General features: G+C 44.1%; 1 protein-coding gene across 1 annotated transcript; it reads left to right on the top strand.

Moving 5' to 3' along the window:
• The first annotated feature begins 493 nt into the window (after positions 1 to 493).
• Positions 494 to 18,035, top strand: ACTA2 (actin alpha 2, smooth muscle). Its single transcript, XM_004279376.2, has 9 exons — positions 494 to 776; positions 4,941 to 5,095; positions 6,484 to 6,612; positions 9,405 to 9,515; positions 11,536 to 11,620; positions 11,994 to 12,155; positions 13,829 to 14,020; positions 15,195 to 15,376; positions 17,747 to 18,035. Exons 2-9 carry the CDS (start codon positions 4,967 to 4,969, stop codon positions 17,888 to 17,890), a joined length of 1,134 nt encoding a protein of 377 aa, XP_004279424.1. The 5' UTR covers positions 494 to 776; positions 4,941 to 4,966; the 3' UTR covers positions 17,891 to 18,035.
• Positions 18,036 to 21,964: the final 3,929 nt, after the last annotated feature.

Below are 21,964 nucleotides of genomic sequence, written 5' to 3'. Positions count from 1 at the left end.
TGCCTGCATGGACTCTGCTTGAAGGACAGCCCCTATCATGCTGCTACATCGCTCAGGACAAATTAGCAGACACAGCTAATGAACCAGGGCACCAAAACGGTCAAGGTCGTGCTGACTTCCAAGCACCTCTGTGAAAACACGGGCCTTCAAACCTGTCTCCACTTCAATTCCTACTTCCATCACCCCCCACCCCGCCCCAGACTTGATTCATAAACCCAGCACTGACGACCACAAAGTTCTCACTCCCTCTCTAAACTTATGGACCATTGCAGCATCTCTTTCTTCATTGCAGACCCCGCTTTTAGGGGAATTTTTAAAAGTCCCTGCTCCTCATAGGCAGCTTCTTTCTGTGCTCGGTTCATGAGGAAATGACCCGAAATGCTAGCAAGACAGCCGGCTGGCATCTCCTGAGGAATGTGCGAACCGTGCCTGCATCTGCCCCATGAGGCTCACTCAGTATCTCTGGGCATTTCAGCAATTGTTCTGAAGGCTTGGGGTGTTTATCTCCCACAGGCAGCTGAGCTGCCTGCCTTTTCATGAGCAGAGCAGTGGAATGCGGTGGAAGAGACCCAGACCTCCGGCCACCCAGATTAGAGAGTTTTGTGCTGAGGTCCCTATATGGTTGTGTTAGACTGAACGGAGGGCTGAAGCCTGTCTTTGTTCCTTGTTTGGGAAGCAAGTGGGAGGGGAGCAGACCAAGGAGCTATATAACCCTTCAGCGTTCAGCTTCCCCGAACACCAGCCAGAGGAGAGGAGCCCAGCCGAGCACTTTCAGGGTAAGTGGCACCGGCCCAGGGATGTGACTTAGATTCCAGCGGCTCTGACATTCCCCAGCATAATCAGATGTCATCTCTGGGGATTCTGGCCAGGCTCACACACTCTGAAAGTTTTGAATGAAGATTGTACTACTAACACGATTGTAGCTTTTAGCTCTAATTATCTAACCTTAAAATCCAAGCTAAGACGCAGCCTGGTGTGGGAAAGGGTGGGGAGAGCAAGACGGAATGAAATCTATGTGTGTCACCTGCAACATCTGTTTATACTAAACCAACTGCCCGGGTCTTGCAGTGCATTTCAGAGACGCAGTCAAGCTGTCTGCAGTAAGTTACATGATGATTTATATTTAGGCACTGGAAACTCCAGTATCTGCTTGTGGTTCAGATTTGGTGTGGGGATTTTTCACTGGACTGTACTTTTGGTGCAGCTACGGTGTCTGGAAGTGGATTTTAGAATTGAACCGAGGTTGCCTAGCCTTTGATATTGGCTCTTTGTGTATTTGCATCTGGGCTTCTCTGGCTCTCATTGGTAGTGTCTTCTGTGGGAAAGTCTCTTGAGTGTAACTGTGAGCTTACACTTCAAGATATACGCGTCTCAGTGAAGTAAGCCAGAAAGAGAAAAACAAATACCGTATGCTAACAGATAGATATATGGAATCTAAGAAAGAAGAAAAAGGTCATGAAGAACCTAGGGGTAAGACGGGAATAAAGATACAGACCTACTAGAGAATGGACTTGAGGACACGGGGAGTGGGAAGGGTAAGCTGGGACAAAGTGAGAGAGTGGCATGGACATGTATACACTACCAAACGTAAAATAGATACCTAGTGGGAAGCAGCCGCATAGCACAGGGAGATCAGCTCGGTGCTTTGTGACCACCTAGAGGGGTGGGATAGGGAGGGTGGGAGGGAGGGAGACGCAGGAGGGAAGAGATATGGGAACATATGTAGATGTATAACTGCTTCACTTTGTTATAAAGCAGAAACTAACACACCATTGTAAAGCAATTATACTCCAATAAAGATGTTAAAAAAAAAAAGATATATGCGTCTCGGTTGGTTGGTCGTCTGCAGCAGAGCGCAGCAGGCGCCCCGCTGAATCTCTGTGAATAAAGAGAGAGGGAGCCGGGTGTGCGTCTGACAGCTGTTTGCGTCTCAGCCTGTGCGATGTCTGGTTTGCATTTCTCAGCCGGGCGGGACCTGGGAGCCAGCCCTGCCACCACAGGCTGCTCTTTGCTGTAAATCAACAGTTGGCAGCTTCAGCCCGGACTGGAGTTTTCACACTGAGATTTTCCTTCCATTTTGTGATTCATGACTAAATATGGTTTGTGTTTCAAGACTGTCGAGCTGGGACCTGGAGCGTTCCCCTCCCACTAACTCCTCATTTTTGGCACAAGATGCACTCGAGTCGGTTAGAGCAAACCCCCTGACCCGGGTGCTGTTCCAAAAGCAGACATTCGAGTGTGTTTTACCTAATTAGGAAATGCTTTGCTCCAAATCCAGCTGCTCATCAGGTTAGGTAAGAGTTGCAAACCACTGAGCTGGGTCCTTTCTGGGGACACAGATTTCTCTAACGACAGTGCTCCTTTTAGAGATTTTAAAATTCTTCCTGGACGTTTTCTTTCTTTCTTTTTTTGCCAAATAAAAACACATTTACCAAATGTTGAGATCTTTTTATTTTCCGCAGGCTTGCTGATCTGAGCGTTAAGTCTACTTTGTCTGCAGTGCATTCTAACACTCCCCCAAACCCTTCCTGCCCCAGGAAAGGGTTACTAAGGACATGTGTATTCACAGTGACCACACCATCACATTTTTAGAGCCTCCTAATTCCAAATATTTTATCCTGTTTTCAGCCCTTACTTTTGTTTTGGCAAGTCTGCTTAGCACATCCAGAGAGGCCGCTGATCCAGTCTGCTTAGCACATCCAGACAGCCTCTGACACATGCCTCCGACGCCGACTGCTTTTCCGCCTTCTCTCTCTTACATTTCTCATCTCTCTTTTTGCTTCTTAATCTGCTAGGAAGGAAGCCAAATCACATGACTGCCAAACAGAATTCAGTGTCTGGAAAGGGAAGGGAAGGGTGGGAAAAGAAAGCGTAGGCCATTGATAAACCTCATTTTCCATTCTCACAAGTAGAGTCCACAAGTTGAAGGTTTCTGTGGTAGGCCTAGAGGGAGTGTGGAGAGAAAGCAAAGACTAGAAGTGAAAAGATCTGGGTAATGATAATCATCACATAATGATGCTAAAAATTTTAAAATAATATTTATTCATAATGTATATGCCACCATAAATTATTTTTAATGCCTTTTAGAAAATCTAATCCCCATAAGAACTCTATGGGCTACATACAGATTTTACTGCTGGTTCATAGATAAAGAAACTGATTTAGAGATGTTACATAACTTACTAAGTCACATAGCTTCTAAGCGGTGAAGGCCACACTCAAATCCAGAGTGAAACTCCAGAATCCAAGCCCATAATCATCACGTGCTGTGATTTTTAGTGTCCTAACTCTGCCAGTTTGGGATCTTGGACAAATCATTCCAACTTGAGTCTTGATTCCCTGGTTTGTCAGTTGGCGATAACAGTACGTGTCCTGGATTTTAAGATATGTTCTCTCAGTTGAGGTTCATGCTCTTTGCAAAGGGTTATGTTGTATGAGACACTGCCGTGGAAGTTCTAGGCATTTGGAAAGACAGAGCATTGGTTTCATGGGAATGGTCTAGCACAACTCAAACTGTAATAGCTTTTTTTTCTTTTCTTAGGTCCCAGAAATTTCCTTAAAAGAGTTACCTTTTATATCTAGGCCTGGGGGTGCAATGAGTTCACCAACTGAGAAGACTCTTCCTGAACCTTAAATCCTATCATCTCAAAGTCAGGCAGAGAACTCTGGGTGTCCTTCTCTTTAAAAACTATTTTTCACCTAATTCTGCTTAGAAAAGGGAAGGGGTCTAGATTGAAAGCTGAAGGGTAGCCAAGGGGACCTGATCTCTGGTTCAACTTTGCCCGTAAGGCCCTGTGCGCCCTTGAGCAAATCACTTCCCCTGAGTTTTCTCATTTGAGAAACGAGGGCATTAAATGAAAACGTTCTCTAATAAGCCTTCAATTTCCCAGATCTCTAAGTTGTTACTTGTGCTCCAGCCTTCCAAATTTTGCCGTAGGATACAAGCTTAACAACGGGATATTTGAAATATTGCTTTCTTACTAAAAGAATACATGCTCAATTTATTTAGAAAATATTACAGAACCCAGGGATGATCATTTAAAACACCTAGAAAACCCACCACTTCACAAATAACCCCCATCAACATCATGGTAAATATGATTAATCTTCTTCTAGTGCATAAAAATACATTTTTAATGGGATCGTACAATGTTAATTTCTCTAACCTAGTATCACATAAGAATATACCTGTAACTTATCCTTTTATTTATCTTTTTTAATGGCAACAAAGCATTCTACTGCATGATGTGTAAGGTTTTGGATTCACCCTGGCTTGTTGGACTTACAGGGTAGCAGTGGTTTTTATTAATGGAGTAACTGTGGTCCCTAAAATTTAAAGCACCTTCTTAGAAAGTTTTGATTGGTTCTAATGTTTTTCCAAGGGTAAAATTTAAAGTCTTCAGGATCCAAAAGAGAATTTTCTTTTAAACATTTTACATTAAATGTCTCAATATATCCAAATTTTCACATGCTGCCCATTCCTCAAAATCTACGTTTTTGAAAAAAATTTGAAGTTATAACATACCTAGAAAAATGTGAAGATGGTTGGATACAGACAGCAAATTCCAGATACTTCTTTAACAAATGACTTGTCCCTGTGAATATCTGATCTCATGGTCTGATATTCCATATGTGCTCTGCAGTAGTTCATTCATTCACTTACTTAGTCAGTCTTGAAAGTGCTTGTGAGCACATGTGACGTGCCAGCCACGGTGCTAGAGACCTGTTGTATGAACATGGAAATCAGAGTTTTAGTTATAAAAAGTTTTCAGTCTAATGAAAGTACTTTGAGGTAAATGCTGTGTTAGATAAGAATCAGCAGAAGGCACTCTAGGAGTGCACAGGAGGGGTCTCAACCCAGCCTCGAAGGTGGGAGTGGTCAGGTTAAGTGCCAAGACTGTTGGATAACAGCGGGGTGGCTTCCTCCCTGTTCCCTGCAGGACCCTGTGTCGCAGCTCCAGCCAAGATGTGTGAAGAAGAGGACAGCACCGCCCTGGTGTGTGACAATGGCTCTGGGCTCTGTAAGGCTGGCTTTGCTGGGGACGATGCTCCCAGGGCTGTTTTCCCGTCCATTGTGGGACGTCCCAGACATCAGGTGAGGAAAATTTTCTCTGGAACAGAGAGAAACAAGGCTATAGATTTGGTCCCTCTATGTCTCTGGTACCCGTTATGGGTATTCATAGATTGTCTGTTGCTCTCTGCCCGGGAATTATGTAACCATGTTAAAAATGTACCTCTGATGATTGACGTCTAGAAATAAGTACCAATTTAATACACAATGTTGATAGATTATCTATTGGGTGTCTATCAGATACAAAGACTGGCTCTTTTTCGTAAATCCTTTTTGTCTAAATGTAATCATTGTCATCAGCATCAGAAACATTTATGAGTTTATGAGTTATCTGATGTATTCCATAGCTACTCTTTGGAAAGAAACTAAAATAAAAGCCCAGGTCACTCACTCTCACAGAACCTAATGTTAGATGAAAATCAGCATTGTTACCAAATGTAATTTTCCATCTGTTAGCTGTCAACAAAATACATGCGGACAGCCACACGGTAATTTTACATAGCATTATGTAGAAACAAAATGTGGATGGCAGCCACAGGGTAAAAACTGAGAGTTTCATCTCAGAAATTCTCCTTCACAGCAGAAATGTATTTTGCACATGGAGCCTATCTGATGGATATTTAAGCTTTCAATTTGGCATACATTCACAAGAGCAAATAATAGAAACCTCTCCCCATGAATGAACTCTGTCCCTTTGTTGAACTTCTGGGATGGAGATATTTTGCATAAATCACTACTTATGGAACTATAGTAGCCACGACTGTTTTGCAATTTTAAGTCACTCCAGTGCAATTTTAAATTTTAGTAATGAGAATTCTCTCTTTTTTAAAGCTTCACCATATTGATTAAAAAATACATCCCACTACTTTAGGCAGATGTCAGTGTTGATTGGTATGAATTTATCTATGAGAAATCAAGCACAGAGTGATCATTTGTAGAAAAAATGTTTTTGCTCATAACGGTTAGATATACTCTTGCGTAGGTGGCAAGTTCAAAAGTACAGTTTAAAGGATTTATAAGGGGCAAAATGCCATTTAATTAATATGTAAAATTTTACATATCCATTCAACAAATAATGATTGAGTGCCGAATGTGTGCCAGGCAATTTGTCATAGTGTAGAACAAGACAGATACAATCTTTGCCTTAAGAGAGCTCATCAAGCGATGTAGAAGATAAATGACACAAAGTTGCCTTACCCCCAGGGTTCTCTGCTATTTGAGAGAACTAGTCAGGCCTGTTTCCAATCAACTAAGGCTGTTTCGTAAGAACTTAGTGACAGTAGGATTCAGCAAATCATTGTTGGTACCGGAAGGAACTTTCTATCGCAATGATTTAACCCTTTGTGTTTGGACTGTAATCAGTTCACAAGTTCTGAGAGAGGCTGGCTCGTGATGTGTTGAACCTTTTTTAGGGGGTGATGGTGGGAATGGGACAAAAAGACAGCTACGTGGGTGATGAAGCACAAAGCAAAAGAGGAATCCTGACCCTGAAGTACCCGATAGAACACGGCATCATCACCAACTGGGACGACATGGAGAAGGTACCGGGAGATTCATGCATAATTCCTGGGGCTCCTGTTTCCAAACATCTTGCTACTGCTGGGGAAAAGAACTGGCTCACTTTGCCCAATTGTACTTTTACTTGTTGATGTTCCTTCTAGATTATTACTAACTGGAAAAAAGAAAATCCTGAACTGTTTCTTTAAATAAAAAAAAAAAAGCAAATCCTTTGCCTAACAGGGTTTATAAACCAATTAGAGTGAGCTAGCTCTGCAGATGAGAACAGTAGCCCTTAGACAATGGTGAGTATTAATAGACTTGCTCAGTCCACTGGCTTGCCCTCAAGGACAAGCATTATATGAGTAGCAGCCAGGAGAACAAAGGGTTGCCTTCACCCACCCATTCTTGAAAGTTTTTCATTAACTCACCCTAAACATTTAAAATATATATATATATATTTTAGTTTTCACTATAGAAAGCTATACATTCATACATTCCTGAATGTTCCTCAACATATTGAAGCCCAAGCACATGACAAAAATTTTTAAATAAATATTTTTAAAAGTATCTCCCTGTGTTGCCTTAAGTGAAGTCTTTATCTCCCAGACCCATATAGAAGAGCTAATGAGGAGAAGAGTTAAATCCTAGGATTTTGATGTTTGTTATTAGGCATTATGGAAACACAAGTGATCAGAGAAAAAGCAGAAGAAATAATGAGAAAGTGACTTAAATTTTTAAAATGCAGCAAATATATTAGAACCAGAACATCTGGACTTTTATATATCTGTCAGCTCCATACACACACACACACACACACACACACACACACACACACACACACACACACAAACTCTCTCTCTCTCTCTCTCCCACTAGTGTAAAAGAAAATAGTGTTGCTAGGATTTATCAGTAATAATGCTGAAACTTCTGCTTCTCTACAAAAATTGTGTTTCCTTAGGTTTACTGAGTCTAAGATTCTGGATTTGTTTAAGACTGCAGTTTTCACTGTGAAGAAGATATTAATAGTAGGAAAATACTCTTTTAAGAGATTCTCCATGGAGCTGGCAGCGTCTCAGAGGGACGCACCTGGAGAAAGATCCTTGGAATAAATAAAGCATTCCATAATTTTTAAAATTTAAATTCAAAGGGTCTTCGAGAGAGAGAGAGAGAGAGAGAGAGAGAGAGAAGAATAAGAGAGAGAGAGAGAGAGAGAGAGGGATTGGGTGGTTTTTAAACGATGCTTCAGAGTATCCGTAGTATATAATACGATCGGTAGAATTTCTTTTCTTCATTTTTTTTTTTTTTTTTGATTTCTTGAACACTGTGCTGCTTTTACTCCATCAAAGGAATAGAACTTTCAGGAGTCTCATTTCCTTTCTAGAAACAACAAATTCAAAACCAAAGTAACTGCGATAAGATAAACACTCTTTAAAGTCGATCTAGCTTTTATTAGTGTATGAGCTTTCGCTAGCAGTTCTTGTTTTATTTTGTTTTAATTCTGAATGAATTTAATATTTCTGGTGCTAGTGGAGAATTTTCAGGCTTTTAAAAATAACTAGTTAACTGAACCTTTTTCACAATGGTTTGCTCTTTACGGCATCCAGGGATTAAAGGGGATGCTCACAGGGAACTCTACTTAATACTCTGTAATAACCTATATGGGAAAAGAATCTGAAAAAGTATGGATATACATATATGTATAACTGAATCACTTTGCTGTACATCTGAAACGAACACAACGTTGTGAATCAACTATACTCCAATATAAAATAAAAATTAAATTAAAAAAAGAAACAGCTCAAAAATAAAAATAAAAAAGAGGATGCTCAACCATGAAGCAAACACAAGTATGTCCAAAGTACATCGCACGGACATGCTAGAAATAGACACTGGCTTTTTTTGGAAACACCTGAAGGCCAAATGTCTGCCCATGAACGAAAAGTCCAGAGTGTGCTGACCAAGGCAGGCTTCTCTCAGCCCTGGGGAACAAAGAGGGGAATGGAGTGGAGGAAAATTTCCCTCAAATATTAAAAGTGGCAATTAGGCAATTAGGTCAGCTTCATTCAACCTTTCATATATTCATTCATTTGTCCTTTTACTTGCTACTCTAAGTCATTTGCCCATGAATATTAACTAAAGTGGAAATAGCAGGTAAAGAAGATATTGTTGAATAATAGTAACATTTACTCTGGGCTAAATAGCAACTCTAGGGTTCCCTGACTTAAGTCTCACAAAGACATACAAATTTTTTTTTTTTTTCGGTATGCGGGCCTCTCACTGTTGTGGCCTCTCCCGTTGCGGAGCACAGGCTCCGGACGCGCAGGCTCAGCGGCCATGGCTCACGGGCTCACCCGCTCCGCGGCATGTGGGATCTTCCCGGACCAGGGCACGAACCGGTGTCCCCTGCATCGGCAGGCGGACTCTCAACCACTGCGCCACCAGGGAAGCCCACAAATTATTTTTATATTACCCATGGAAAGATTGTGGCTGAGAAGGGTTAAAATTTGCCTAAGCTCACATAACCAAGAAGTGGTTAAGCCAGGATTTGAACCCAGGTTTGATGCCAGAGCCTGTACCCTTAACCACTACTCCATCCTGCCTCATAGGCCTGGGTTTGCGTTTTTGCTCATTCACCTACTAGCTGTGAATCCTCAGCAAGTTATTTACAGTCCTTGAGTTTCAGTCTCTGCATCTGTAAAACGGTGGACACATAATGAGTACTTCTAGCATTTTATTTGAACCTGGTTCCCTTAGCCCATTCTGATGGCGTTTTGAGGACTGCAGTGCCCCTACAGCGTCACATCATTGTGCTTTTCCTCGGTCCCCCTGCTAGATCTGGCACCACTCTTTCTACAATGAGCTTCGCGTTGCCCCTGAAGAGCATCCAACCCTGCTCACCGAGGCACCCTTGAACCCCAAAGCCAACCGGGAGAAAATGACCCAGGTAAATATGCACTCCAGGGCCCAGCACTTTGGTGTCTGGGGAAAGTCCTGTGTTAAAGGGGTTGTGCAGGACAGCAGCGAGAAGGCCCACCAAACAGTCCACTCACAGGCTGATAACTTTCCAGAATTCCGAAGGCCAGGAGCATCCTGGTGGCGCTGACATCCTTACTGCAGGAACAGCCCCTTGGTTCCAAGAGCAGCAGGAAATTTCCAAGATTTAACTGAAAAGGTGACATGTTTAGGTTAAAACCTTCTAAGGAGAAGTCATTTCAAAGGGCAGGATAACATAAAATGGGGAATTTTGGTTCTGGAGTCCAACAGATCCCGGTTTGAAAACTCGATCTGTCACTTAATCAGTTATGTGACTTTAAAGAATCCACTTAGTTTCTCAGAGCCCCAGTTTCCTTGTCCATATGTTGGGAGTAATATTAGTACTATTATTTTTCAAAGGATTGATGTGAAGATGAATGAGGTAAATGCTAAATGTGTTTCATGGTACCTGGTATGATAACCTTCAACAAATAGTTATTATTGTCGTTATTGTCACTTGTCTGAAGCTCAAAAGTTTTGGATCAGGAGACCATCCATTCCACCAGCCAGACAAGATTTCCAGTTTGGATGAGCTGCTAAATAAATACACCTAGTGTCAATTTCATGCTTGCTATGGTTAGGCACTGGGCTAAGCATTTTATACGCATTGTCTCTTTAAATCTTAACAACGTAAAGCAGGAGCTATTCGTATGCTGATCATATAAATGAAGAAATCGAGGCTCAAGGACATTAGGTGATTGTCCCAAGGTCACACAGCTAGAAGTGGCAGAGCTTGGATTTGGCCCATGATCTTTTGACCTCGGAGAATAATAAATGTAAACACTGCAGGGTCTTTTTCTCGGAAGAGTTCTAGGCGCTACACCAACACACTAGCAGCTGTTCTCTACAGGGGAACGTCTGTGTGCCTGGGAAGTGCTCATGTAGCAAGAGATGTTGTTTCTTATGGGGGCTATTTTTCCTGTGAATGGTGAAAAATATAGTTGGGAATTATGGCCGTCTAGCAAATGATGCTAGATATTCACTCTGGTGAATAGACCAGGGAGGGTTTTGCAGATGGAGAAATGGTGGTCTGTGGGCATCTCCGTGGGCACAGATTTCTAATGCTTGACCCAGAGGGACTCTCGTTCTAATCGTGTCCCTAGACTGCATGAGCTGCCACATTGACATTCATACTTGGTCCTCTGTTACCAGCAGGCGGTTCTTTTCTTCCAGGAATCAGGGCTCCTTCACTGCAGCCAGAGTGGCCTCAGATTCTAGGGCTGCAACTACATAAAAAAGTGGAACAGATTAAACGAACCTCAGACCACAGAACAGGGCTCATTCAACCAGTCTGAGCTTCAGGTTTAAAAGGCCTTTTTCGGGAATTCCCTGGCGGTCCAGTGGTTAGGACTCTTGAGTTTTCACTGCAGAGGGCCTGGGTTCAATCCCTGGTCAGGGAACTAAGATCTGCAAGCCGCGTGGCCAAAAAAAAAAAAAAAAAAAAGGGGGCTCTTTCATACACCAGAGAAGTATAGATGCTGTCTTTTGTTTCTTTTGGCTTTGATAACAGTATTAAGTCCTGGGCTGTTCACACTGGAGGACACTTAGAACCCTTCTCATCCAAACTCCTCCTCCATTTGTAATCAAGAGACCTGGAATGAAGCCCACGTTATTCAGCTGTTAGTTTGGTGAATTCTCCCAGGTCATGTTCAACTCAGGGCCAGGGCCAGGGCCAGAAGCTAGACCCTCCTTATACCTGTCTGGTCATGTATCCCCCTCTCCATGCCATCAGGCCTCTGGTATAATGGTTTCTTCATTTACACCTTCATTTCTCCTTGACTAGTAACCAAGGCTGCCCTGGCCCTCCTTTACCTTAGTTTCCTCTACCCAGAACCACGTGGGCCCTCTGCATTCCTCAACAAGATGCTGTCTTGTGCATTCTTGGTAAGACTGGCAGCATCACTAACTCAGCTCTTTGAATTGCTTTGCAGATCATGTTTGAGACTTTCAATGTCCCAGCCATGTACGTGGCTATTCAGGCGGTGCTGTCCCTCTACGCCTCTGGACGTACAACTGGTAAGTGGTTGGGAGGGGTGAGAGCCTCAGTTAAATACACCATCAGTTACAGGATTTAATGGTTCATAAACATGCGGGTTGTGATGGATTGGGGTTTAGTTCAAATTGACAGGGTTAATTCCAACCCTCAGAGGTCTTCTTCTCACCTTTAAAATTAAGTCCTTTAACTTGTATTTCCAGGAAGACTTCTCCTATTGTTTCCCTCTTCCTGTTCTTTCCTTTTTTTGTCTTTATCCAGCCTTGCCCCACTTCTCCTATCAAATGCCTTCCTTCCTTTCAAATAAGAGGCTTAGAGATTCCCCTTCTACTAGACCAGTAAGTGATCACATACCAGCTGCCCTGGTGACTTTTATTGTGTACAACTGTCCCCCAGGCATTGTGCTGGACTCTGGAGATGGTGTTACCCACAATGTGCCCATCTATGAGGGCTATGCCCTGCCCCATGCCATCATGCGTCTGGACCTGGCTGGCCGAGATCTCACCGACTACCTCATGAAGATCCTGACCGAGCGAGGCTATTCCTTCGTGACCACAGGTGAGGCCTACGGGAGATAAAGGGAGGGGGTGTAAGGGCGCGGTGTTCTTCCGGAACTTGGTGATTATCCAAGGAAACAATGGGAGGCAGCCTTGCAGGTATCAAGGCCTGATTCTAATGCCCAGGGCAAAGCAGTGCGTATTTTGCTACGTGAAATCGCTAAACGATTACACTATTTCTTCAAGAAGAGCAGTTATAACCATCTGGTATTATGAGCTAGTCAGAGCTGCACTATTTGAACATTTTTTAATCCCTTCCTTTCACACATAGAGACTGAAGTTGGTATGGCGTGGTGACGGGCAGTCTTTGGAGACATCTCAGTAGGACTTGGGTCCCAATTCTGCCACTCACTAGCTGTGTGACCTTGGACTAGATGCCCAAGTTCACTAAGCCATAGCCTCTTCATCTGTAAAATGGGAGTAATCATAGACCCTTTCTCACAAGGATGTTGTGAGTAGTAAATGAGATCATGCACGTCGAATTCCTGGCCCTGAGGAAGCATGCAGCACTTGTTAGTGACTATTAATACCAACCTGCAGGCAGCGACACATTTGTCTTCAGACTATAAACTGGTGTTCTGCTGCCCAGAGGCAGACTATACTAGAGATGTCGGGACGTTCTCAGTGCCCTTGACCCTGGCCGCCCGCCCTCCCTTGGCCAGTTTGGTCTTGTCCAAATGTTTAGGTTTCTGGACATCCCTGAGGCTTATTCTAGACTCCAAGTTTGAGCCCTGAAGATGTTAAACTCTCCTTTTGCAGTAGGCAGTTGAGTGACTTCTGTTCCTCCTCTACTCCCTATGAAGAATTCCAAGATGCTTCCAGAAGGTTCCCAGGGGCCCAGATGGAACCAATAGCTTAGAACTTCAGAGGGCAGGGGTCTGAAAGTGGTCTGCCTGCCCACTTCTTCCAGGCACCACTGGGCCTTCTCAACTGGGACTTGTCCCGAGCCAGGGCCTGCCTTTTTCTGGAAGGTGATGAATTTTCCAAGGGTTTGAGCTAGAATCGACCTGGCCCAGATGACACGGGTCTCTGGAGCTTTTGAAACTGTAGGGGCCTCTAAGGGGGGGCTTCGGCACGCGTCTTCCTGGTCAACTGAAAATCCAATATAACAAACTGTTATAAAGCACTTATAATGGAGATTCATTAGTTAATCGTGCAAAAAAGTTAATGTATTAAGGCTTTCCTGCTCTTTGCCTGTTTCTAGCCAGCTCATTTTCATCCTGTCCTGAACTTTCCAGACAATATTTGCTAAGAACCTTCTGTGTGAGGCACTCCGCTGGGAACAGAAGCGGTTCAATAGTGGATTTGTAACTTAATTGCCCTGATGGATTTGGGGGTGCGGAATGTAATGTCAAACTTATACACTTTGTGGATGGAGCCTGTATTGCAGGAGAGCCTGCAGTAGGGCAGGTGGATTTTGTGTGTGTGTGTGGTACGCGGGCCTCTCACTGTTGTGGCCTCTCCCATTGCGGAGCACAGGCTCCAGACGCGCAGGCTCAGCGGCCATGGCTCACGGGCCCACCCACTCCGCGGCATGTGGGATTTTCCCAGACCGGGGCACGAACCCGTGTCCCCTGCAACAGCAGGCGGACTCTCAACCACTGAGCCACCAGGGAAGCCCGGGCAGGTGGATTTTTACCGCCTGTGCAAACCATGTTTGTATCTCGCTGACAGCTGAGCGTGAGATTGTCCGGGACATCAAGGAGAAACTGTGCTATGTAGCCCTGGACTTTGAAAACGAGATGGCCACTGCTGCATCCTCCTCTTCCCTCGAGAAGAGCTACGAGCTGCCTGACGGGCAGGTGATCACCATCGGTAACGAGCGGTTCCGCTGCCCAGAGACCCTGTTCCAGCCCTCGTTCATCGGTAGGCAGCACACCCTGCTCCTGCTTCTGGGGAGACCACCCTCTCCTCCTGCACCCAGCCAACCCTCAGCCCCCAGCACCCTTCTGTGTGTGGGGACATGTGACAGGGGCCACAAAACCAAGTGCATTTCTAAACCAGGGCAAAGGAAAGAATGTCACATTTTTAAGAGTTAAGGAGACCAGAAAAGGAGTTTTCTTTTTAAGAAAACATTGTCTATGTTGTAGTCAAGCCCAGAGCATTCTTGGTGCGTGGTTTACAGTGAATGAATCAGATACTCTCTGTGCTTAGGACACAGTGGAGCCGCCCGATGGATGGATGGGAAGGATAGGTTGAATGCTGAGTTTGGGAATAACAGGGGGAGAGAAAAATGGAAATGCCCAATCCTACATTAGCACTGACCTTGGGAGATGGGTTAGCATAGATGTTTACAGAGGGCAGGCTCTGGGAGGGGTGAGCCTGGGTTTGAGTCTTAATTCTCTATTCATGACCTTGGACCCTGAAGTCTCAGGGTCCTCCTCTGTAAAATGAGGGCTGTCATAGAGGACTGTCATCCATATTTCATAGGGTGGCTGTGAGGATTACACGAGCTGTGGGGGGGGCACTTAGCCCAGGACTTGGCCGAAATGAGCATTCAATGCTTATTAGATATTGGCTGTAATTAATCACTAAGCGTTATTAGTATTGCATCACAAAACTGCAAAGATTGAAGAAAAGCGAGTCTTTGTCCGAATAAAATGAAGCTTTTTTTTTTTTGGATGATTCAGCATCATAAAGCTTTGAGGAGTAAAAACAAGGCAGCAGCCAAAGAGAGACTTGGGGAAAGTTCTGAGCAACGGCTGCAACATTGGCTCAGCATGGAAGCTTCTGCTGGCAATCTGAAGATTTTGCTTCTTATTTGAATCATTTATAGTAGTGAGTCTATTAAAAATTAGGGATACGATGTTGTAGCGCCCCACCCTCCCAGAGATGCTGAGGCAGGGCTTCCTCCCTAGACAAGAGGTAGGAGGACATGGGGCATTCGAGGACCTTTCAGTCCTGAGATGGCTGGTTCCCAGAGCATCATGCCTGCCTAGCTTCGGTCCAGTGTAAGATCATCCAGTTGCTCGCATCGTCTTCCACGTCAACCTGGGCTTTATTCACCACCCAAGGACCATGGCCTGTGTCTCTTTTCCAGGGATGGAGTCTGCTGGCATCCATGAAACCACCTACAATAGCATCATGAAATGCGATATTGACATCAGGAAGGACCTCTATGCTAACAACGTCCTGTCCGGGGGCACCACCATGTACCCCGGCATTGCCGACCGCATGCAGAAGGAGATCACGGCCCTGGCGCCCAGCACCATGAAGATCAAGGTACAGTTTGGTGACGGACCCATGTATGCTGCTGGCAATGCCAGCCCTACAGCCAAGAGGTGAAGGACTCTTCAGAGGCTGCCTCTTGGTCACACGCACTCACGGGTTTTAGAGCTAGGCAGTGGTTAAAAGTCCACAAGTCCCATACTTTAAACGATATAGGTCAGTTCAGTTCATAAAGAAGTTGAATTATCTTGTACAAAATTTAATATGTACTTATCCTTGTCAATCAGCTACTTTCAGCAGCTGCAGTGAAGGTCCATAGAGCCCCCCACGTGTCCATATCTCACTAAAATACACATTTTGTTGTTTTTCCTCATCACAAAAATAGTGCATGTCATGTGTAGAGCATTACAAATATTACAGATGAGCCAGACTTATTTCTGAAGAGGTGTAAACCCTTTAGATTCAATAGTGTATACTCCTCCTCTGGTACTAAATGTGACTCCATCTCAGTGGCCAGGAGTTAGAATTTTATCTTCAACTCTCTGTCTGACATACCCTTTGATACAAGTGCTCAAAAGCGCAGCATGACCCCAGGATGACCAAGCTCAGTCCTTGAGCCATCAGAGCCCCTACACTGTGTGAGTTTTGAGTCACAGTCAAAGAAACTCAGATTAAAAGGCCATCATTCTTTGGAGGCAAACTTACACGTGGCTGGTGACTTCTCAAAGGCTGTTATCACTCTGAAATCAGGAGGCCAGGCTGGGACCTTCTGATCCACGTCCCAGGGAGCAGGAGAAGGGGCCCCCTGGGGGCAGTTCACACACACGAGAGGTGTTCAGACAAGTTCTCTGTGATTTGCACTCCTTGTTTGAAAGGGTCTGCAGCTAACATGACAGGGAGGGATAGACGGAAGCCTGCTCTCTCTCCACCTTAGAGGCTCGGAATTCTGCGGGTTAAGAGGAGAGAGACTGTTTTCTGAGGATTTGTGATTCTCGGATGCCCCGCCGATGGGCACTTACCACCTCATCTTCCCACCCTGGAGGGAGGGACATGAAACCAGCTGCTAGGGTTTCTGACAAAGACAACCTAGGTTGGGGGTATATGACAGACACTCAGCTAGAGTTGGGTAGTTTCTAGTTCTTCAAACTTGGAGCGTTGAATAGAAATGAAGGTAGAACTTTGAGCTCCAGTGTGATGAGAGCAAACCATTAAAAACCTGGCACAGTAAGATGGTGACATTAGGGGAAACTGACACTGAATGGGGGTGGGGGGTGGTCTATAGGAACTCTCTGTACTGTCTTTACCACTTTTCTGTAAAACCAAAATTATACAAAAATGAAAAGTTATTTCTAAAACAAAACAAAAACATACCTGGGAGAGGTCCAGGTTTGCATACTGGGTCTGATACGTACCAACCGGTGTGATCAAGGTCAATTACTTAAACCTCTCTCAGCCTCTGTGTCCTCCTTTGGAATATGGGAGTAATTCAGTACTTACTCTTCAAAGTGGTTATGAGGATTAAATGAGATAGTACATGTGCTCGGCACATGGTAAGTGCTCGGTAAAGATCACGTACTTGTATTAAAAATAAATGTTCAACCAGAGCTCAAGGGATAAACAGAAATTAAACCCTTTCACCACCGTTTCAGAAATACCTTATCTGTTGGCCGAAGTGTCCATATTCATTTCTACCCAAGTATCCAAGTCTGATGTGGAATTTGGAATTACTCAACTATAGCTATGTTTAGAGTTGCTGTAGGGAGACATACCCTGCTCTTTGAGCCTAAACCATTCATTGATTTAAGAAATGTCAACATGTCCTTACATGTCAGGCCTATGCAGTGGGTAGGGCCAGCCAATGCAGCCTAACCCGGACCTATCCCAGGGGAATGTTCATCCCAGTGGGGGACGCTCGGGTCCCTCTGTGTTAAACAGTGCATCTCAGGGTACTTAATCAGGTCTACAGTAAGTTCCTGTGTGGTAAGCTCTGGCACAATCAAAACTTCTCCTCGAAGTTGCTGGTGTTTGTGTCCACAGAGCGTATGTGTCGTGCTGAGTGCTGAAGAACAGCTTATGAAAGTCGGGGACATTGTCAGGGCTTAAGTGGAGGCCGTGCAGGATTTGGGGCCAACTTTCAGTTTGCCCAGTATTAGACTGAATGCAGCAGGGGTGTCATAGATGCTTTGGAATAGATTGTGTAAAAAGAAGCTGGGAAACGAAATGTGCTCATTGAAGAATATTTAAATCCACAACTTATTCACACCCCATGGGTTAGGGTTCAGGTTCGGGTTCAGCATCTAACAGCCAAGACTGTCCCTGTTGCCCATGAAGCTTCAGCAGGGGTCACCAAATTCGGACCGTGCTGGAATGCCCAGGCCCCGTTCTAGTGCATTAACGGCCCTTCTTCCTCATCCTGACCAACAGATCATTGCCCCTCCCGAGCGCAAATACTCTGTCTGGATTGGCGGCTCCATCCTGGCCTCTCTGTCCACCTTCCAGCAGATGTGGATCAGCAAACAGGAGTACGACGAGGCCGGGCCCTCCATCGTCCACCGCAAATGCTTCTAGAACACTTCCCTGCTCTCTGTCTGTAGCACACACTGTGAATGTTTTGTGGAATAATGCCTTCAATTCTTTTCCAGATCATTCCTAGCCAAAGCTCTGACTTGTTACCTATGTGTTTTTTAATAAACCTGAAATATGTTACCTGTAACCTGTCGCCTTGGCCTCTGATCAGCACCGGGCTGATCACGTTATTTGTTAGGCTGACCTCACCCATTACAGAGTGGCTCCCTCTAGTGGTACGGCCGAGGACATGACAACCAGGATGTGTAAGCTTCCCAGAAAAGGGTGGAACCACATTAACACGGGAAGTGCCAACCAATGCCGTAAGTGGGAAGAATTTGAAAACACACAGGAGATAAACATAAACATGGGTTAAAGTGTATCAACAAGATAATCCACACTGACTCACAACTTGCTGAGTCATTATATAACGTTGCTCTCTATAACTTCCTGACTGGTAGCCTGGTGGGTGAAAATAAAACAACAACAACTCTGCGTGTGTATGTGTGTGCTTGTACACACACATACATACATATATTATACATGCACATATATATGACTTTTTATATATAACATATTAAACTTAAATATATATTAAAAGAAAGTATGACTTAAGTTTACCAGGGGAAACATAGATTTTTAAAAAACAGAAACAGTGCTCTAAAATCTCACTACACATCTAAATCATCTGTTTCCCTTCTCCTAATCAATATCTGTCTCTGAAAATGATACTACAGTTACTTTCACACCAGAAGGGATGGGAAAAATAACAATACTTTCCAAGGACCACTGGTGTCAATCATCACCACTAAGGGATTCACACATATCTTCACTCATTTGTTCTTCAGAACACTTTGGGGAAAATATTATTATCATGTCCATTTTATTGTACTTTATTTTGACATTAATTTTTTATTGAAGTATAGATTTACAATGCTGTGTTAGTTTCATGTGTACAGAAAAGTGATTCAGTTATACACACATACATATTTATTTTTTCAGATTCTTTTCCCTTATAGGTTATTACAAAATACTGAGTAGAGATCCCTGTGCTATACAGTAGGTCCTTGTGGGTTATCTTTTTTTTTTTTTTCCCGGCCGCACCACGCGGCATGCAGTATCTAGGTTCCACGACCAGGGATGGAACCTGTGGCCCCTGCAGTGGAAGTGTGAAGTGTTAACCACTGGACCACCAGGGAAGTCCCGGTTATCTATTTGTTATATAACAGTGTGTGTATGTTAATCCCAAACATTTTATAGAGGAAGAAACAGAAGTGTTCCCTTAATATCATTATATAGGAGAGCTGCCAACTTCTCTTTTACCCAACTGGCCCAGGAGGTACAAAGATGTATAAAAATACTTTCCCTGCCCTAAAGCATCTTTGTCTCAAAGCACTTTTCTGCCCAGGCTGTTTAGCATCCTCGCAGCTCCCCGGCTGGGTGCCACTTGTCCTCCTGGGTGTAAATATCTGAGTGCGGTCAGCAGCCACTGGCTGTCCTTGGGAGTTAGGAGGTGGATCTCCATGGAAGCATCTCACTGCAGAGACCTCAGAGTCAAAGATTTAATGCCTGTTTGGTCCAGAAAATCCAAGCTTCCCCTGGTCTCCTCTTCCCTGTAGCTTCAGCCAATTAAGATTAATACTACAAATAATAAGAGCTGGCATGTGCTGAGTAACTGTCATGACCAGATCCTGCCAAGCCTTTTATATTAGGATCCCATTTTATCCTACAACAGCCCTATGGATTGGATAGTCTCACGGCCTTTTTACGGACGGAGCAACCGAGGCTACGAGTGGTTAAGGAACATACCCAATGTTATACTACTGGCAGAGATGGGACTTGGGCTTGCTTCCAAATCCATACTCTTAGCCTTGAAGCCAGCATTTCTCAGAGCAGGTCACAGAGGTCAACCTCATCGGGACCTCATTTTAAATGGACAGATTTCTGGGAAACCCAAAGCCTGCCAAACTAGGAGGTCTGAAGCTGTGGCTGGGAACTTGAGCTCTAATCAGATTTCTCTGGTGATTCTTCTGCACGTCAAAATTTGAGAACCACTGTTAACGTGCTATGATTGAAATTTTCCAGTTGCAAGTTTATGCTTACCAGGCAAGGCACTCCATGCCAACTAAATTGAAACTTAAGGATTAGTGTACAAATACTTGGAAACAGATTACTTTCAAAATTGAGGCAAAGATCACCAAGCATTCCCGTTGTAGTCCCTGCAGGGTTTTAGGTAAAGCGAACCAAGTTGACTGTAGTGTTGTACTTCACATTCACCACCAGAGGGCGCGAGCTCTCCGGTAAAGAAAAGGACGTTTCGAACACTCTCATCTGGAAACTGGCGTGGCCCGAGGCAAAAATCAGGAAAACCTGAACCACCCACCGAATGTGCATTAGTGAAATGTTCTTTCCTTGTGAGCACCCAGCCGCAGTGCCTAGGCACCTTCTCCCAGTCATAGATCAGTGACTCCTCCCCTTCATGCCACAGATGCCCATGACTTGGAGGACTGGACAGGTGGCAGCATCTCTCGATGAGCCTCACATGAATCTCCAGAGGAGGTAAACCCAGCAACAGACAGGTTTGGCTGCTTCATGAGTCCTCTTCTCTCCCCTAACAATAGCAAACCAAACTCTATCTGACACTTCTCCTATGACCACCAATTTTCCCAGAACGGGCCCATAGAGCCCCTGAAGATGACATGAGTTTTTAATAACATTGATCCACATCAGGCAACCTTTGCTGCGAGCATATGAGCAAAAGGAAGCACTATTTTTTAAAAACGAATAATTCTCCGTTGTCTGTGTGGCATCATTTGTGTAGTCAGGCCGAGCTTGAGTACTTTTAGCAGGATTTCAAACAAAGAACAGCCTGGAAAAGAATCTGCAGTTCCTGCAAGGGAGGGGGCTGTCTGGGCCAACACAGTCACTGACTGCAACTAAGCTTATTCAAAAAGATCGGACACAAGAGGGAAGACATATGGGAACATAAGTTTATGTATGACTGATTCACTTTGTTATAAAGCAGAAACTAACACACCATTGTAAAGCAATTATACCCCAATAAATATGTTTAAAAAAAAAAAAGATCGGACAAAAAAAAAGAGAGAAGGAGATGGGACAGCTGGGGACGTGGTTCTTCTGCATCAGAGTAGGAAAACCAGATGTTTAAGTAATGTTTATTCCTGGGACAACCAAGTCAATTCAGGTAATGTTTGAAGGGCATATACTAGAGATACAAAGAACAAGGTTCTGTCTGCATGGGACTTACAATCTGTGGGGAAAATGGACATTAAACAAGTAGCTAGGGTGCATCGTGAGGATTACAAAAGTGGAAATATACGGGGTAGGAGCTCTTATGACCTCAGGGGAGGCCTCCCTGAGGAAGTAGTGCTTAAGCAGAGGTTTACAGAGTAAGAGATAACTAGGAAAAAAAGCGGGGGGGGGGGGGGGTAGTGAGAGGATTGAGGCTGGACAAGAGGAAGTAGGGCATATAGGGAATGTGTTCCAGGCAGAGGCCCAGAGATGGGACAGGGTGCTGCAGAAAAGAGAACACAAAGAATTGAACCCACACATAGACTTTAGAAGTACGACTATACTTGACTATAATTTTCCAAAGTAGAGTTCATAACATTTTCTCTGTGAAATATCTGTCTTGAAATCAGACACCGATTACAAGCTATTAAGGCAACGCTGAGTGAGAACTTTGTTATCTCTGATTCGCTTGCCATTCCCGAGCATTTTCTTACAGGTTAAATCAATTCCTCATCTCAATTTCAGAAATGTATCTGGGAAACGAACACCCTAAAACCACCATCTCTCACTCTGATTTGTTCCTGATGGCTCCAGCTATTCCTGACTGTTCTTTACGTGGCAACTTCATGCCCCTTAAAGATGGAAGGGAATATAAATGATTACCATTTGCCTGATTGGTTTTGTAACATGTTATCTTCAAGGAAAACAGATGATGACACAGGCTCCTCTGTAGCATAGTTCATGACAGTTTTCAGTGGCCTAAAGCTCAGGGGTCCTTAAGCAGATTTCCTCTTGTTGGAGAAAAAGCACTGTAGTCACACCAAA

This window comes from Orcinus orca, chromosome 14 (genome assembly GCF_937001465.1).
Source record: "Orcinus orca chromosome 14, mOrcOrc1.1, whole genome shotgun sequence".
In the NCBI taxonomy this organism is placed as follows: domain Eukaryota; kingdom Metazoa; phylum Chordata; class Mammalia; order Artiodactyla; family Delphinidae; genus Orcinus; species Orcinus orca.
The sequence above is the reverse complement of the archived record's forward strand: the minus strand, read 5'-3'. Positions and strand labels throughout refer to the sequence as shown.

What these genes read in the sequence shown, in the direction of transcription:
- ACTA2 (XM_004279376.2), top strand. Translation starts at nt 4,967, where the DNA reads ATGTGTGAAGAAGAGGACAGCACCGCCCTGGTGTGTGACAATGGCTCT. An exon ending in CGCCTCTGGACGTACAACTG is followed by an intron (nt 11,621 to 11,993) that starts GTAAGTGGTTGG and finishes ACTGTCCCCCAG; the next exon opens with GCATTGTGCTGGACTCTGGA. An exon ending in GTTCCAGCCCTCGTTCATCG is followed by an intron (nt 14,021 to 15,194) that starts GTAGGCAGCACA and finishes TCTCTTTTCCAG; the next exon opens with GGATGGAGTCTGCTGGCATC.